This window comes from Marmota marmota, unplaced genomic scaffold (assembly GCF_001458135.2).
Source record: "Marmota marmota marmota unplaced genomic scaffold, marMar, whole genome shotgun sequence".
Taxonomy (NCBI): Eukaryota; Metazoa; Chordata; class Mammalia; order Rodentia; family Sciuridae; genus Marmota; species Marmota marmota.
Window position 1 is genome coordinate 308,259 of NW_026000103.1, and position 17,693 is coordinate 325,951.

Consider the following 17,693-nt stretch of genomic DNA (forward strand, 5'->3'; position numbering starts at 1 on the left):
AAAGATTATTTCATAATTTATCATATCTCTGATTATATATAAGGTATGTTGACACCAAATTCACATCTTCATACATGTATTTTGTATAGTGATGATAAATTATGATATAATGGTGTTTTAAGAATTGTAATGCAAAAATAAATAAAAAAGATTATGTCATATACAAAGACAATTTTACTTCTTCCTTTCTTATTTGGATATCTTTTTATTTTTCTTGCCAAATTGCTCGGGTTAGGAATTCCAGTACAATATTGAATAGAAATGGCCAAAGTGTGCTTCCTTGTCTTGTTCCTGATCTACAGGAAAAAATTTCAGATTTTCACCATGAAGTATAATAGTCCTAGCCTTGTCCTACAATCCTTTGTTAGGCTGAAGCATTGTCCTTCTGTGCCTCGTTTGTTGATGGGTTTTTTGTTGTTGTTGTTTGTAGATGTTTTGTTATTATTTTTGTTTACAATGCCATGGATAAAACCCAGTTGTCATGTATTCTCTTTTATTTCCAGTTATATTTGAGTCTTCTCTCTTTTTTCACTCTAGCCAAAGTTTTGCCCATCTTGTTTATCTTTTCCAAAGAAGGTACTCTTGGTGGTGTTGATTTTTTCTTTTGTTTTTGTAGTTTCTATTTCACTTATTTTTGCTATGATCCTCATTGTCTCTTTCCCTCTACTAACTCTGGGGTCTTAGTTTGCCCTTCTGTCACCAGTTCCTTGAGGTTAAAAGTTTGATCATTTGAAGTCTCTTCTTTCTTATTTATGCATTTATTCCACTTAACATCCCTCTTAGAACTGGTTTTGCTACGTTCCATGTTTGGCTATTTTCCATTTCCATTTTTGTTTGCTTCCAGGTGTTTTCTTAGTTTCTCTTTTTATTTCTTTTTTGACTCACTAGTTGTTCAGGAGGGTGTTATTTAATTTCCCCATATTTTTAAAGCTTCCTGTTTTCTCCCTGTTACTGATTACTAGTTTTATACCATTGTTGTTAGAAACGATACTTGATATGATTTTAATCTTCTTAAATTTGTTAAGACTTGGTTTGTGGCCTAACATCTATTCTAGAGGATTGATGCTCTATGTTCACTTGAGGAGAATGTGTATTCCACTTTTAGATGGATTGTTCTGTAAATGTATGTTAAGTCCATTTAATTCTAAGTGTATGTAGCTCAAGTACTGTTTTGCCTTATTTTCTGTCTGAATAATTTATCCATTGTCCAAAGTGGTATTGAAGTTGCTACTAATATTGCATTACAGCCTATTTCTTTCTTCAGATTTATTAATATTTCCTTTGTATATTTTGGTGCTCTGATATTGGATGCATATATGTTTACAATTCTTAAATACTAATAAATTTACCCTTTTAACAGTGTAAAGGCCTTCCTTGTCTCCTGTTACAGTTTTTGATCAAAGTTAATTTGTTTCTGATATAATAAGTACAGCTAACTATGTTTCTTTTGATTACTATTTGTATGGAATATCTTTTTTCTATCCCTTTGCTTTCAGTCTGTATGTGTTCTTCAAGCTGAAATGAGTCTCTTGCAGACAGCATACTGTTGGGGCACTTTTTTTTATAAATCTATTCAGTCACTCTCTATTTTTTTAATTGGAAAATTTAGTTCATTTACATTTATAGTAGTTATTGGTAAATAAGGACTTACTGTTGCCATTTAATTCATTGCTTTCTGATAGTTTTGTAGTTCTTTCATTCATTTCTTTCTAAATTATTAGTTTTAGTGATTTGATTATTTTTCACAGGGGTATGCTTTCAATCCTTGTGCTTTATTTTTTGTATGTATAATATAAATTTTTACTTTATAATAATCATGAAGCTTACATAAAATATCTTAAAGCTGCAAAAGTCTGTTTTAAGATAGCTTAATTTTATTGCATATAAAAGCTTTACATGTTTAGTCTTCCTAACAGATTTTATGTTTTTAACATAATATTTTTATATTCTGTTCATTAACAAATTTTTGTAGCTGTAGTATTTTATGCCAGAGTTATAACTGATTATGCATCACCATTACATATTAGGGTACCCTGAATTTTAGTGTATTTGACCTTTTAAGTGAGTTGTATCATTTCCAGCTGTACTGTGTTTAAACCAAAGGAGCTATTCACTTGGACTTTGAACCTTCAGAACTGTCAACTAAATAAACTTCTTTTCTTTAAAAATTAGCCTGCCTCAGTAATTTTATTTACAGTAACAAAAATGGACTATTGCACCATCTCAAATGCTTATTATGAGAATCATTCAGAGAAGAGCACATAGTAAGTGCTGAGAAAGTGGTAACTACTGCTACTATTGCCACTTCTGTGGATTTTATCTTTTTAGATTAGGGAATTCTGATGGTCATTTCAGCAGAGAGGATCAGAGGCCCCTGGATGTTGCATGAGGAGGAGGCCCAATGTTGAACCAGGAGAGGTAAACTCTACATGAGCTCACAAGTCATCCTGAAGGGACAGGCCCTACTGACTAGACTCCTTGGACTGTTCCTCCTCTGAGTAGTAAGAACTGACTTCTGAAACACCTTGCACTGGTCTTTGTGTTATGAGCCATGAATGATTCCAGGCTAATCCACAAATGCTTTTCAAAAAGAAGAAACCTCCAGGAATTACTCAGTCACTGACATAACCAGACATTCACAGATGCAAGATGCTTTTGCTTTAAAAAAAAAATCATTGTTTTAGAAATCATTTTTTTCCTAAAGTCATGAAATAGCTGAGGTCCTGCCAAGAACTGACATGCAAAGGCTAAAATGTGAGAATGAAACCCACAGAAGAGGCAGAATAGTCTGGAAACCTGAGGCTTGATTGTTCCTCTTTAGTGTAGATTGATCTATTACAAAAGAATATATGCTCGGCAGTGAAAACCATACAAAAAAAAAAGGGGAAAATCACCCTTCAGTTTCACCAATTAACCAAATGACTCTTAAAATGTTGGTATACGTCTTTTTTATTAATTTTCTCTCTGTACATTTTTATATAGATGTGTTCAATGTACCGTTTTATGTCCTTTTCAATATTATCAGTTGTTTTTTATTGATGTATGATAATTGTACATATTTATGTTGTTAAGTGTGATAATCATTATATATGTTTATAATGTATAAAAATTTAAACAGGTAATTAGCATTTTCATCTGTTTTAGTCAGTTTTTTATTACCATAACAAATACCTGAGATAATTAACTTATAAAAGGAAAAGTATTTTGGCTCACAGTTTTGGTTTGATTCCAGTTCATGATTACTTTGGCCCTGTTGCTTTAGGGCTTTTGGTGAGGCCAGCACATCTTGGTAAGTTATGGTGAAAGTTCAGGGAGCAAAAGGGAGTGAGGAGGTGGCCAGGATCCCAGAATGCCCTTCAAGGATACCTCCAATGGCCTAAAAGCCTCCCATTAGACCACATCTCCTAAAGGTTCTACCTTCTCCCATTAGTACCTCCCTGGGGATCAAGCTTTCAACATATGGCCTTTAGGGGACCTTAACAATCCAATTAGCACAATCTTCTTAAACATTATCATTTCTTTGTGTTCAGAACCTTCAAACTTTTCTCTTCTGGTTTTTTATAAATACGTAATAAGTTGTTGTAAACTAGAGTCACTCTACTGTGCTGTATACACTGGAACTTATTCCTCCTATATAATTGTATTGACACCAATAATGTGTGTTCAGTAATATTTCATTTGGTCTGTACTATGGTATTGCTTAACCAGTTCTCTCCTGTATTTTTTAGTATGATAATGCTGCAGTGGGCATTTACAGATGTTGTTTATGTGTAAACACACGTACACATACGTACACATACACACACACATTCAGCAAGGGCAACCATAGGTAAATTCCATGGTATTACAAGTTAAAGGGACTCCATGGCTTAAAATTTTAAATTATATGGCCAATTTTCACATGGTCTCTCCTATGGACTAGTTTGGGCTTCCTTACAGTATAGTAGCCTTGGGGCAATCAGACCACTCATATGATTGCTAATGATTGTAAGAGCAAGGTTTCCAATCAACAAAATATAAGTTACATCATCATTTCAGACCCAGCCTCAACAATCATGAAGATTTTCACAGAAATCTGCCCAGATTTAAGAGAGACATAGCCCCTCCCTCTCAATGGATAGTTAGAATCACATTGTAGAGTGTCATGCAGAATGAGAGACACTGTCCTAGCTATTTTTGAAAAACCAAACATTCCTACTTGCTTTAATTGAGAGTATGTTAGGACATCCATTTACCTATGTCCTTTGCAAATCTGATTAAATACAGTCACTTCTTTACTAGTTTGACATTTTTAAATCTGTAACATTGAATATATTTTCATAGTTTATTGGTCTTTTAGATCTCTTTTCATGGAATCTGGCCATTTGTAAATTTTTCTATGAGATTCTTATTAAGTTTAAAAAGTTTGGGGAAGTAAAATAATGCTTTCAAAGTGCACTATAAATATGTTTTTATTTTAATCTTCCTCTTTGACTTTATTGGCTTTTTTGGCCATACTGAAATTTATAATTTTTATATAGCCATATTCATCAATATTTTCTATTATAATTTCAGGGTTCTTGTTGAGAAATTTTATTCTTACTTCAATATTGTCTTCAATATTTCCTAATATCTTTCTAGATTTTGGACATAGGGCCTTATAAATCTGCTCTATATAATGTTATATAGACCATATTATATTGAACCATCCTTTATTTCCTGAAAATATCCCCTTAGTTAGTATGTATGAGATAATTTTTGAACTGTATGATTCCGCCTGCTAATATTTTTTTCCACATGGAATTTCTATAGTGTCAGATTTCCCCCCATGTTCTCATTTCTTATTACTATTTTCCAATTCAGCAAAACTTAGTTTTTTAAAATTTTATATCTGATTATTACCTACAGATATTACTTCATCTCTGAGGTTTTTCTCTGTTTTTTGTTGTTTTATATCATATCTTAGTAGCTTTAAATTGTGGTGACACTGCTGTAATTGTGTTGTATGCATGTATTCCTGAGATAGCCTCATTACTTGTAGAGGTATTATTTTACTCATTCTATTTTTTCTAAAAATAATAATAATATTAGATCCCATCTCAGCACTTTTCTGTTGTTCAATTTTATAGAAACTTATTTTTCCTGAACATTTATAAGTGGTCAGGGTGGTTTTTCCAACTTCACAGAGCTCCCTCTTCTGTTGCTTTTATGAAATGTTCAAAATCAAGGCAGCTTGCTTTCTGAGTTCTTCACCCCAAAATGGTCTGGCCTTCTCTTTCCTTGCCTTTGTTCCTTCTATCTATTTAAATTTGATTTCATCTATAGCTGTTTTTCCTGAGTATAAGGCCCTATCATAAAAGGAGCTGTGGCTGGTTAATTTGAAACTTTCTCCTAACCTGCACTACTCCAAGGCCTCTCAGAACTCCCCTAGGCTCTCTCACATGAACCTAGTATTGCAATGGGTGAAACCCCAATCCAGCTGCTGTTCTATGATTGGCTTTTCAGTTAATTCCTCTTGGCTATTTGGGGTTTCTTTGGTTCTCAGGTCCTTTGCTTTCTTTTGTTTCCTCTCAAGTCCCTTCTCCCCCTTTGCTTGAGAAATTACTGAAACTTTATAAAATATTAGAAATTCTCACAGTTTGTCTATCTTTTCCCCTAATATACATTATATAGAGTAATCAGAGTTTAAATAAAGAGTTTGAGAATCTGCTTTAAAAATGAAATAAGAAAAAAAATGACATAGGAAAACAGAAAGGGAGAACTGAAAGTGGGAAATTCCTCTGAAACACAGACCATCCCATATAAATAGCCCATACCCATGGAGCCAGGACATTCACTCTACAGACCTTTGGAGCTTTTGCTTCCTCGCACAGGTAGTAGGAAACACTGTTCTGGTTGTCATCATGAACAACAGGTGCATCTTGCAAATCGTTCTCCTGTTGTGCTTCCCCACCACAACTCTTTCCCTAAGTTACCACCTGCTTAGACTCCAACAGAGCAGCAGCAGTTTGGAATGTCAGAAGCTCCTGCAGCAGTTGAATGGAAGGCCTGCAGACTGCCTCAGTGACAGGATGGACTTCAAGATCCCCAAGGAGATCAAACATCCACAGCAGTTCCAGAAGGAGCACGCTGCCTTTGTCATCTATGAGATGCTCCAGGACATCTTTGTTATTTTCACAAGAAACTTCTCTAACACTGGCTGGAATGAGACCATTGTCAAGGACCTCCGTGTTGAACTCCATCAGCAGATGGACCTCCTGGAAACAACCCTGGAAAAGAAACTGGGAGAGGAAAACAAAAGCTGGGGAAACTCCAGGACCATTCTGCACCTGAAAAGCTATTATTGGAGGATCCTGAGGTACCTGAAGGCCAAACAGTACAGCAGCTGTGCCTGGACAGTGATCCGAATGGAACTCTTCTGGAACTTCTCCTTCATTAACAGACTTATGGATCACTTTCAAAACTGAAGATTTCATAGATTGTTGTCTGGACTGGACAATGATTTCAAGCATGCTTCAACCAGTAGAAGCTCATGACTGACAGAATGCAGTGCATTTGAAAGGAAAATAACAAGACTTTTTAAAATTTTATTAATTTATAAATTAAGTTATTTTTTCTTTATTTAAATTTTTACCTTGAAAAATAAATTATTTATGATGCAAAAATCCATATGGCCATTTCAATTTCAACTTGATTTATACAACCACCTGTTTTAACAATTTCAGAATACCTCTTACATGCTCTTCATAAAATGTGCCTGCAAAGTAGTGTAGTTTCTGACCCTTGCCTTTGAGGGATTTAAAATTCATGGAAGCTACATAATACACAAGGTAAGAGATGACAATGGGATCTGAACCTTCTAGGGCAATATATGTGGGGTGAATGCTGTGGGATTGGAGGGGAATAGGTCAGCAAGTGACTTGGGACTAGAAGCTGGGATGCCCACTGCTTTTGCTCTGTGCTTCAGGATCTCTGGTTGTAAAGTTAGAATTTAGCTCTCAGGTGAACCAAAGGAATATGCTAGCTCTTGTAGTCACCCTAAACCCTTCCTTGTCTGAGGGATGCTCTGCCCCTGACAGGAGTTTAAAATATCTGTGTGCCCCCAAGATTGAGGAGACCTCCCTGACACTTATTAAGTACCTTTATTTTGCTCTTCATAGTACAGCCAAGATTTATGGACATCTGTCAGTTTACAGGGAAAGGGAACAGAGGGAAAAAGACCTTGTTTATACTCTAGCCATCTGTCTAGTTTTGTTTCCATGTTTTTCAAAAACCAAGTCTGTTCCTGGCCTCCCAGCGTGGTGATGCGGAATTCTGGGAATATCCTATCTGGTTTTCCTGATGCTCTGCATCTCTGAAGCCACACACTCCTCAAAGTAAAAATCCAAGATAGGTGCAAAAGATTAAATCCAATTTTTAAGCCAGGCTAAAAGCTAGGAAGCATGGGTGAAAGAAAACTCAGATGAGTTAGAGAACACCAATTTTCCCCATGCGTGCACTGGAATAATCAAATTTTCCAAGCAGCTCCTGGGTACCTGACCAGCATATGCCAACTGGCTGGTTTTTGGTCTTTGTACTGATCTCTTGGGAACCTGAGCTATTTTGGCTATTACAGTCATTTAGAGCTGCCATTTACTGAGAGACTCTAATGAAACAGGCACTGTGCTGAGCACCACCTATGTACATATTTCAATTTGATCCTCTTTCATGCACCTTTATGTAAGCAGTATGCCTACAGAGTGGTTACCTATTTTACATTTTTTCCACTTTACAAGTCAGGAAACTAAGTCTCAAAGAGGTTTAGTAACCACCCAAATTTCACATAGCTAGTAAGTGGAGGTTTATAAAAGTAGTACAAAGGAGAGAATCTGAAAAGGTCTTATTTGAATCTATGCATTTTCTCAAAGAGCAGCATGGAAATCTGAGTTTCTTTAAAGGACTAAGTCTTCAGGAGATGAAATTTGTCAGAACTATTGTGCTGGTACTGAACTCAGGGCTCCCCCTTCTGACTCAAGGCGGTAACACATGGGCTGTACAACCAAGAAGTGCCAACCTGGTGGGCCTGCAGCTGTCAACCCAAACTAGTCAGGTTCCCTGTAAAAAGTCAACATTCCCCCTTCTTTCAACTCCCCACATTGACTCTTCTGAAAGCTCTTCTGCAGCAGTGTTCTCTTGTGCCTTTGTTCAGATACAAGAGCATCATGTAGAAATACAGAGTCTATGCTGTGTTTAGAGCATCCAGGAGGAAGCTGAGGAAGTCTCAGCAGTGGGCCTTGAGAGCCCACTGCCTTCTCTGGCCCTGCAGCTTCCTTGACCCAGAAACTGGCCAGTTTCTGAAAGGCCTGCTCTTCCTGTGGTCATTGACCAAAAGCACTGGAGAAGCTTCTGCAGAATTTAAATACTGTGTCACTATTGAGCACTACTGAGCATCCAGATCACCCACACAAATGTTTGTCACTAGTAAAGAATAAATGACACTTTAAATTAATTTCAATAAGAATGAGGAAGCCTAGCCCAAGGGTGACATTTGCATATGCTAAACATATGGATGAGGGCTAAAGTAAAGTAATAAGATCACTTTTAATCACCAGAATAGCTCACAAGAATAACACTTTTGTGAAGAAAACCATCCAAGGAAAGTCTTGAGACTGAAGGCGAGATGTCAAGATTGTGAGGATGACAACACAAAAGACAGCGCAACATCTACAGCCTGTGACTGGGCTGAATGTGTGCCTCAAAGCTCACATGTTGGAAACATAAGCCCTTCCTACAGCAAAGAAGATATGGCTTCCTGATCTGGGACTTCCTAACCTCCAGAACTATGAGCCAACATAAACCTCTTTTCTGTATTAATTGTTGCATTTTGTTATAGCACCAGAAAATAGGTTGAGAGAGCATAATTTTGTGTGTTTGCTTGTTTTGAGGAGAAAGAGACAGAAATTCCCTGGATGGTCTGGAGCTCTGATATTCCTAGAGAACTTCCTCATGGAGATTAGCAAGGACTTTTCATAAGGGGTTGTTTCATGCACAATTTGAAATTGTGTGCACTGATGTGATGAAACTCTCTCTTCCATCTTCTTCAAACCTTCAGTAAAGATGGCTGTCCATATAAAGTCCTTATGTGTGTAGAATTTCTGTGCATGAATCACAGAAAGTGTCCAGGTCCATTTTTCAAAGAGTATGTGGAAACAAGCACGGGGTGAGCAGACCTTTATAATGAGCCAGATTTGCAGAGACAGAAGGCAGGACATTGACAACAGAGACAGCTTTCCCCTTTACATCTCATACCTCAGGACTCAAGGAAATCATATAGAGGATGCATTCAACATTCTAACATTCTAACTTTACAACCAGAGATCCTGAAGCACAGAGCAAAAGCAGTGGGCATCCCAGCTTCTAGTCCCAAGTCACTTGCTGACCTATTCCCCTCCAATCCCAACATAGATTAGGAGGAGCCACCTTATCCAGCTCTTAGGTGATAAAAAGACCCTGGAAAACAAATGGGTCACCTACAAATATAGAAATATTGCCTCAATATATGAAGATGCAGATGTGTAGGGACAATATCAGTACAGTTGTATGTTGTCTTTTTTGCAGTTAACAATGCTGATATGGAGGCATTTTAGGGTACATTAGGCAGTTTCAGGTACTCATATTATACCTGATCAGGGACTTGTTCATAAAATACTCTTAAGAAAATGAACAGTATGCCACAGACTAGGAGAAAACATTTGTAAATCACATATCTGATAAAGTACTTGTATTCCTTAGATATATATTTTTAAATGCTCTGAAAACACAATTTTAAAAAAAGAAGAAAAATAGGTTAACGTATTTGGATGGACATGTCATCAAACTAGAACGTGACTAAAAATTAAGTATGTGGAGATGGTAGATCCTTCCTCATGAATCCATGGTAGCTTAGGCCAGATAATGAATGTGAAATGACTTTTGATTACAGAGGAGCCCATTCCAGAGTGAGGACCTTCTGTATCCACTGCTCTTTCTGAGAAAAGCCCACCAGGATGGTGGCCGAGTATAGATGAAACATGGGAGGTCACCCAGCAGAGATGACAGGGGGATTTCTGTCTTGTCTGCTCTGGTTGTGAGACATACAGGGAGGGCAAGCAGTTGGTGAAAGGTCAGAAAGTGCATGGCACCCAGAACCCAGATCTCAACCACTGCAGGCATTCTCTCTAAATCTGTTATAATGATGTTTTTTTGATCCTAAAATAGAGAATCATTTTGTGAATCATTTTGTTCTCATATTAATTGTTGATTTTTAAGCATCAGTTTAATTGTCTTAATCCATTTAATAGTTAGTTTAAAACAAACTCCAACATTGGACTAGAAGTGCCAGTATAGTACTCTTTTAATTTAGTAGGATCAAGTTAATTACATAACTCATTAATTGATTTTTTTTGGAGAGTACTCCGGAAAGTTGATCACATCAAACATTTATCATCAAATCAGAAAACTCTGCTTCAAGTGACATTCTATCTGAAATTCCTGTTTAGCTTTATAATTCCCTTTGTAGAGGGCTCCTAGAAAACCAAAGAAGGCATCATTTAATTATATCCCCTAACAATTAGCTTAGAAAATTCTTAAAAATGGAGTCTACTTCAAAAGACCCTTTTAATAAAATGAAAAGACATGTAATACACGGAGAGAATATATTTACAAGTCCTATATCAGGTGCAGGACTTACATCAATTTTTTTTAAATGAACTCTCAAAACTCAATGATAAGAAAACAAATAAGCCACTAAAAGAATGACAAAATATTCAAACAAATGTTTCACCAAAAGAGAGACACAGATGGCAAGTAGGACAGGAAAAGATGATCATCATTAGGCATGAGGGCAATGCAAATTAAACCACAATGAGACACAAGTACATACTTACTAGAATAGCTAAAGATGAAAGGCCTCATCATTGAGCATTGGCAAATCCATGGAGCAACTGGAACTCTCATGCCCTGCTGCTAAAATTTAAAAATTTTAAAAACAACTGCTTTGGAAAACCATTTTACAATTTCTCAATAACAAGTCATTCCCAAGAGAAAAGCGAGCACATATCTATATGCAGACTTGTACATGAGTATTCTAGGAGCTTTATCTGTAATAGTCTGAAACTGGAAACAATTCACTATCCGTCATGAGTGAATGACTAAAGAAATCATAGTATATCCATACAATGTAATACTAGTCAGTGATAGAAAGGAATGAATCATAGAAAAACAACCATAGGGATGAATCTCCAAATAATTATGCTGAAGATAAGAAGACAGAACAAAAAGGAGTGAATCCTACAATATCCCATTTACACAAAATTCTAGAAAGGAAACCTAATCTATAGTGACAGAAAGCAGATTAGTGTTTACCAGGGGATGGAGACAGTGGTATTTAGAAATGAGATAGTAAGAGATTACTAAGGGATACAACAAGCTTTTTGAGGAGATGTGGACATATTCACCAACTTGGTTGTGGTGATAATTTCACGCATATGTATTTATATCAAAATTGCTAGTGTTCTCATTGAATGTATGCAGTTTATTATGTCAATTATACTAAATTAAAACTCTTAAAAATAAACAGGGGCCAGATGCAGTGGCACACAAGTATAATCCCCGCCACTCTGGATGCTGAGGCAGGAGGATCACGAGTTCAAAGCCAGTCTGTAATTCCAGCCACTTGGAAGACTGAGACAGAAGGATCATAATTTGAGCCCATTTGAGGCAACTTAGTAAGACCTTGCCTCAAAATAAAAAATGTAAAGGGCTAGGGATGTAGCTCAGTGGAAGAGTACCCCTAGGTTCAATTCCTAGAACCAAAAAAAAAAAGTAAATGAAATTAACATAGGGGCCAGCTATGCTGGCACATGCCTATATTCCCAGCTACTCAGGATATCAGGAGGCTGAGGCAGGAGAACTGTGAGTTCAATACCAGTCTGGGCAACATAGCAAGCTGCTGACTCAAAAACAAACAAACAAACGAAAACACCTGTGTATGTATGTTTATTGAAAAATAAATAAATGAATAAAATAGGGCCAAAGCATCTTGTGTTCATTTGTCAAACTCAACATACATAGTTTGATGTCCTAATTTTTTCTTAATAAGCCTTCAAGATAAGATTGAATCAACAGGCACCTAGAAAGAGAAATACCATCAATACAGTGTAAGTTCTTCAATTGCCAGTCATAGGCTAGCTTGTTAGAAGTCTTTATTTATGAAACATTCACAATCATCCTTCATATTTTAAAAGGTTGCCCAAGAAGCTGATCGATATTCCCACACACTAAAATTGTAAAAAATCCCTGAGCACTTTATGAATTGCAAACCTGTACCAAGTACATTTCAAGTTGCAGGTTCCTCCAGTGCTTAAGGAAAGTAAATTTTCCTTTATTTTTAAATTGTGGTAAAATACTTATAACATAAAATATGTCATTTTAATCATTTTTAAGTGTTCAATTTATAGCATTAAGTATATACATATTATTGTGCAGCCATCACCACTATCCATATCCAGAACTTTTTCATCTTCCCCAACTAAAACTCTGTACCCATAAACATGAACTCCTCACTACCCACTCTTTCTGTCCCCTGGAAACCACCATCTCCTTTCTGTCTCCATGAATTTGGCTATTCCAAGTTCTTCATGTAAGTATTTTGAAATCATACAGTCTTAGTCCTTTAGTGACAACCTGTTCATACCTAATCTAATATCTTCAAATTTTATCTGTATTGTAGCCTGTGCCTAGATTTCCTTTTTAAGTCTGAATATCATTCATTCCATTTTGTGTGTGTGTGTGTGTGTGTGTATATATATATATAATATATATAATATATTATTTATATATATAATAATGTGTGTACATATATATCTGTACATATGTTTTTATGTACAGATATATATGTACACACACATTATTTTCTTCAAGCAATTCTCCTGAAAGATAGATAGATAGATAAAACATCTTATTTATTTATTTATTTATTTATTTATTTATTTATATATGACAGCGGAATGCATTACAATTCTCATTACACATATAGAGCACAAATTTTCATACCTCTGGTTATATACAAAGTATATTTACACCAATTTGTGTCTTCATACATGTACTTTGGATAATAATGATCATCATATTACACCATCATTTCTTACCCCATTCCTCCTCTCTTCCCCTCCAACCCCTCTTCCCTATCTAGAGTACATCTATTCCTCACATGCTCCCTCTCCCTATCCCACTATGAAATAGTCTCCTTATATGAAAGAAAACATTCAGCATTTGGTTATTTGGGATTGGTTCACTTCACTTAGCATTATCTTCTCCAACTCCATCCATTTACCTGCAAATGCCATGATTTTATTCTCTTTTATTGGTAAGTAATATTCCATTGTGTATATGCCACATTTTTTAATCCATTCATCTATTGAAGGGCACCTAGGTTGGTTCCATGGTTAAGCTATTGTGAATTGTGCTGCTAATTCTTCTCAGAATCCCCTGAGGAAAGTATTGGTATCTTCTTACACATAAGAAAACTTGAAATTCAATAAGGACAAGTAACTTGCCTAAGCCCCCAGTTGGTGAAAAACCAGAGACATGTTTGGGACCAGAGATCAAACTCTACTATCATCTACTACCAACCCAAATGCTATTTTCATGGAACATGTAGCACTAATATTGTCATTAAGAGACAGAAGAGGTAGCTCTATCGCTCTCGCTGCAGCACTACGGCTCCTGGCTTTGCTCCAGGTACTGCAATAACTGGGGACTATGGGGACCTTCTGTAGAAGGGACTGCTGTCCTCATTCCAGCAGTTGGTCTCCCATCCCCATTCAGAATATCTCTGCCCCCCATCCTCCCTCTGTCCCTTGCTCTAGATAGAAGAGCAGGAAATTCCCATTTGCTCCCTCGCCAGACTCTACAGAGAAACATTTTCTCTAAAGCTCTTGGAGGCAACTGTCTGAATCATGAGTCATCATTTTCCTTGGCAGGGCTGCATTTCCTTCTTTCAATCACTACAGTTTTATCCTGCGCTAGCAAGAAGGCCTTGTGTGCAGTTTCCCTTTCAAGTCTGACACACATTGCTTTCGTTATCTCATGGGAACGCTTAAGAATGAAAATGGGCTATGTCTTCTAATGGAAATACACAGCAAATTTCTCTTTCCCTTCACTTTTAATTTCTTGGCTCATTTTCTCTTTTATAAAACCCAAAGGGATGACAATTTTCAAAGCAGAAAATAACCTACTAATCCAGAAAAGCCCGAGTTGGAAAACTGAATTTAAAAGTTCAACTATTTAAAAAAAGAGGTTGGTTATACTCCAGTGGTAAAAGCACAGGGTATAAAATAACACAAACCTGAGAGTCCATGAAGGTTCTACCACTTTCTAACTATACAATCTTGGGTAAGTTATATAATCATACCTTAAACCCTAGGTTTGCTGGAAGAAATAAAGGAAATAGCAAGATATACAATGTGATCAATTCAGCACAGAGTACTGCCTATCCAACTGCCCAATAATTAGCTAAATTAAAATTAAATAAAAATTATTAAAAAAATCCTTATACAAAATGAGATGGGTTTTTGGAACACCCTTCCCAAAGTCCCATACAACTAGAGAGTTGAGAACAGCAATATTCTCATAATGGGATCTAAATAAATATCATTTTTGCTAGTGTCATATTTATAGATATTGGGAAGGCATATTTAGCATCTGTGATTACAAATATAAATAAGCCACTTCCAAAATTCCACTTTCTGTAAATGGTCCCTCAAAAGTTATTTAAGAAGCAAGACCAATTATTTCACATGTCTTTGAAATGCAAGAGAAAAAATGGGCTCAGGGTATAGGGAAACATGATCAAGGAGGAGAACCAATCTTTCCTGATTTCTTCTGCCTGAAGTGTGTTCTGAATGGGCATCAGATCCAGGCTGGCCCCCTGAGGACTCTGGCATCTCAGGGCCACAGTGACTGGTCAGAAGTAGGTATGTGTCCCCAGAAGAGATCACAGACTGACAGGCAGAATTCTTGCTGAAATGCTGAGGGAGGGAGCAATGGCAGGTATGTGTCTGGTGTCAGCCTGGAGCCAGGACTGTCACATCCATCCAGCCTGCAACCTGTGCTCAACAGAACTGTGGGTGCTGCCTATCTATGTTGAGCCTGGTGTGTCCCACCTGGAAGGAATGTTTTAAAGAATAAAGCCAACTCAAAAGGACAGCAGAAGAGAAAGACGAAGATACATTGTTGAAAATATTGTTCTAACCACAGGGTATAAATTAATACAAACCTGAGAGTCCATGAAGGTTCTACCTAACATGATTAAGTTATCTGATCATAGCAAAAAGATTAAAGAGAGTAGAAAATAAACTAGAAACCTACACATCTGCTTATTGGCATAGACCATCTGCATGTTCTTTGGGGGCAGGATGCTCCAGCTAGGCCCACTCTCAGAAGTATAGACAGGAAGTCTCGGCCCACGCCTAACCAACCCCTTCCTTTCTCTCTCAGTGTCAGCTGACACTGTGCACTAGTCAAGGTTGGCAGTTTACAAAACTGACTTTTACCTCCCACTGAACACTTTAACTTGGGGCTCAGTTAAACCTCTAAAGGAAGATGGCTAGGGCTTCAGGGTTAAACTGCCTTCTCATTTCTATTCAGAAGATAGGTCTTAGAAGCACATAGATTTGTCCTTCATGCAAGTCAACAATCATTTTCTAAGTGTACATTGAACCCTGAGCACTGAGCTAAGTAAGCCCTGGGCTCACAAAGACAAACAAGAGATGGACATTCTTTGAGGAGCTCATGTTCAGGGAAAGGAAACATAAGCGTATGACTGAAAATGATAGCATGATGATAAATGTTGTTGGAACACAATGAACGATGCTGAATATGCCTTCCCAATATCTATAAATTTCTTATAGAAGCCCAGTGAGATTGGGATTTGACCTACCTCATAGAGTAGCCTTCACAGAGGTAATATTTGAACTTGGACTTGAAGAGACAGTCACATTTTTTTTTATTTGTTATTATTTGTGCAGGATGTTAGAATGCATTTTTACATATTATACATATAAGAAGTATAACTTCCCATGTGGAATTACATTGGTTGTATATTCTTATATGCATATAGGAAAACAATGTCTGATTCATTGTACTATCTTTCCTATTCCCGTTCCCCTACTCTTTCCTTCATTCCCCTTTGTCTAATCCAAAGTACTTCTAATCTTCCCTACTCTAACCCTTTATTGTGACTTAGTATCCACATACCAGAGAAAATATTCAGCCTTTTGTTCTTTGGAATTGGCTTATTTCACTTAGTAATAATAGTCTCCAGTTCATCCATTTACTGGCAAATGCCTTAATTTCATTTCTCTTTAAAGCTAAATAGTATTCCATTGTGTAAATGAGATTCCATCTCACTCCAGTCAGAATGGCAATTATCAAGAATACAATAACAATTCAAGTAACAATAAATGCTGGCAAGGATGTGGGGGAAAGGGTACACTCATACCTTGCTAGTGGGACTACAAATTGATGCAATCACTCTGGAAAGCAGTATGGAGATTCCTCAAAAAACTTGGAATGGAACCACCACTGACCCAATTATCCCACTCCTCAGTTTATACCCAAATTACTTAAAATCAGCATAACAGTGACACAGCCACATGAATGTTTACAGCAGCTCAATTCACAATAACTAAACTATGGAACCAACCTAGGTGCCCTTCAACACACGAATGGATAAAGAGAGTCACATTTTAAATGAAAAGAATGGGGAAAAGGCATTTCAAAAAGGATGGAAATTTGAGCAGAGTCATAAAAATACATGGCTTCCTCAGGAAATGTCACAAAGTACAGAGCAACCAAACAGTAGGTACTAGGTAAAAGTGGGGAGGAATGAAGCTGAAGTTGAAGTTGGGGTAGATGTGAGGACCTAGCAAGCTGGACATGGGTGCTGAGGAGCGATGTGGTAGTATTCCTGTTTTGGACAGAACCTCTGGTCACAGCTAGAGGAACAGACTGCAAGGGGAAAGGATGGTGAGCGGCTGAGCACAGGGGATGGCAACCTGCACTAGGACTGAGGAGGGGTCCGTGTTACAGCCACTTAGCACAGGAATCAGTTCTTTGTAAATCTGAGCCTTCATATGATCTTTTCTCCTCACCGTCCCAGTATCACTCCAATGTTGCCATTGTCACATGATGAATTTTTGAAAGGACAGAAATTGGAATTCTCTATCTGGCTGAGAAAAAAAAAAAAATCACTGGTGTTGCTAATGAACCACTCTCTTAGGCCCAGAACTCTTGCCAGATCCGAGTAAGGGCGCTTAGGTATCTCTAAAGCAGGGGCCGTCCAACACTGGCTGAGTGCACAGTCATCTAAAGAGAGAAACATCCTCCACATCAGTGTAAGGTGTAAATCCACTTCTGTGACATACATTGTTCCTTCCTGGTGGCATCACAGCTCTTTTTCCTGGGAGCACTTAGAAGGATTTTCCATTCTGTGGTGGATATTGCCAAGCTTTAGGCTGACTGGGTGGGACACGTGCCCTGCTCTGTGGCTATGTGCAACAAGGCCATGACAGTTCTATCTAATGTCCCCTCTCTCACCTGCACATGACGAATTTTTAACTCTGGTGAAACTCAGGCTCTGGTGACGGGACATATTCATTTCCTAGGGAAGTTGTAACAAAGCGCTACAGATGAAG

At 37.2% G+C, this 17,693-nt stretch overlaps 1 protein-coding gene across 1 annotated transcript; it reads left to right on the forward strand.

The window, feature by feature from the left end:
- The first annotated feature begins 5,843 nt into the window (after nt 1-5,843).
- On the forward strand, nt 5,844-6,515 carry Ifnb1 (interferon beta 1). The gene has a single exon (XM_015502563.2). The coding sequence runs from the start codon at nt 5,883-5,885 to the stop codon at nt 6,444-6,446; it is 564 nt and encodes a 187-aa protein (XP_015358049.1). The 5' UTR covers nt 5,844-5,882; the 3' UTR covers nt 6,447-6,515.
- Nucleotides 6,516-17,693: the final 11,178 nt, after the last annotated feature.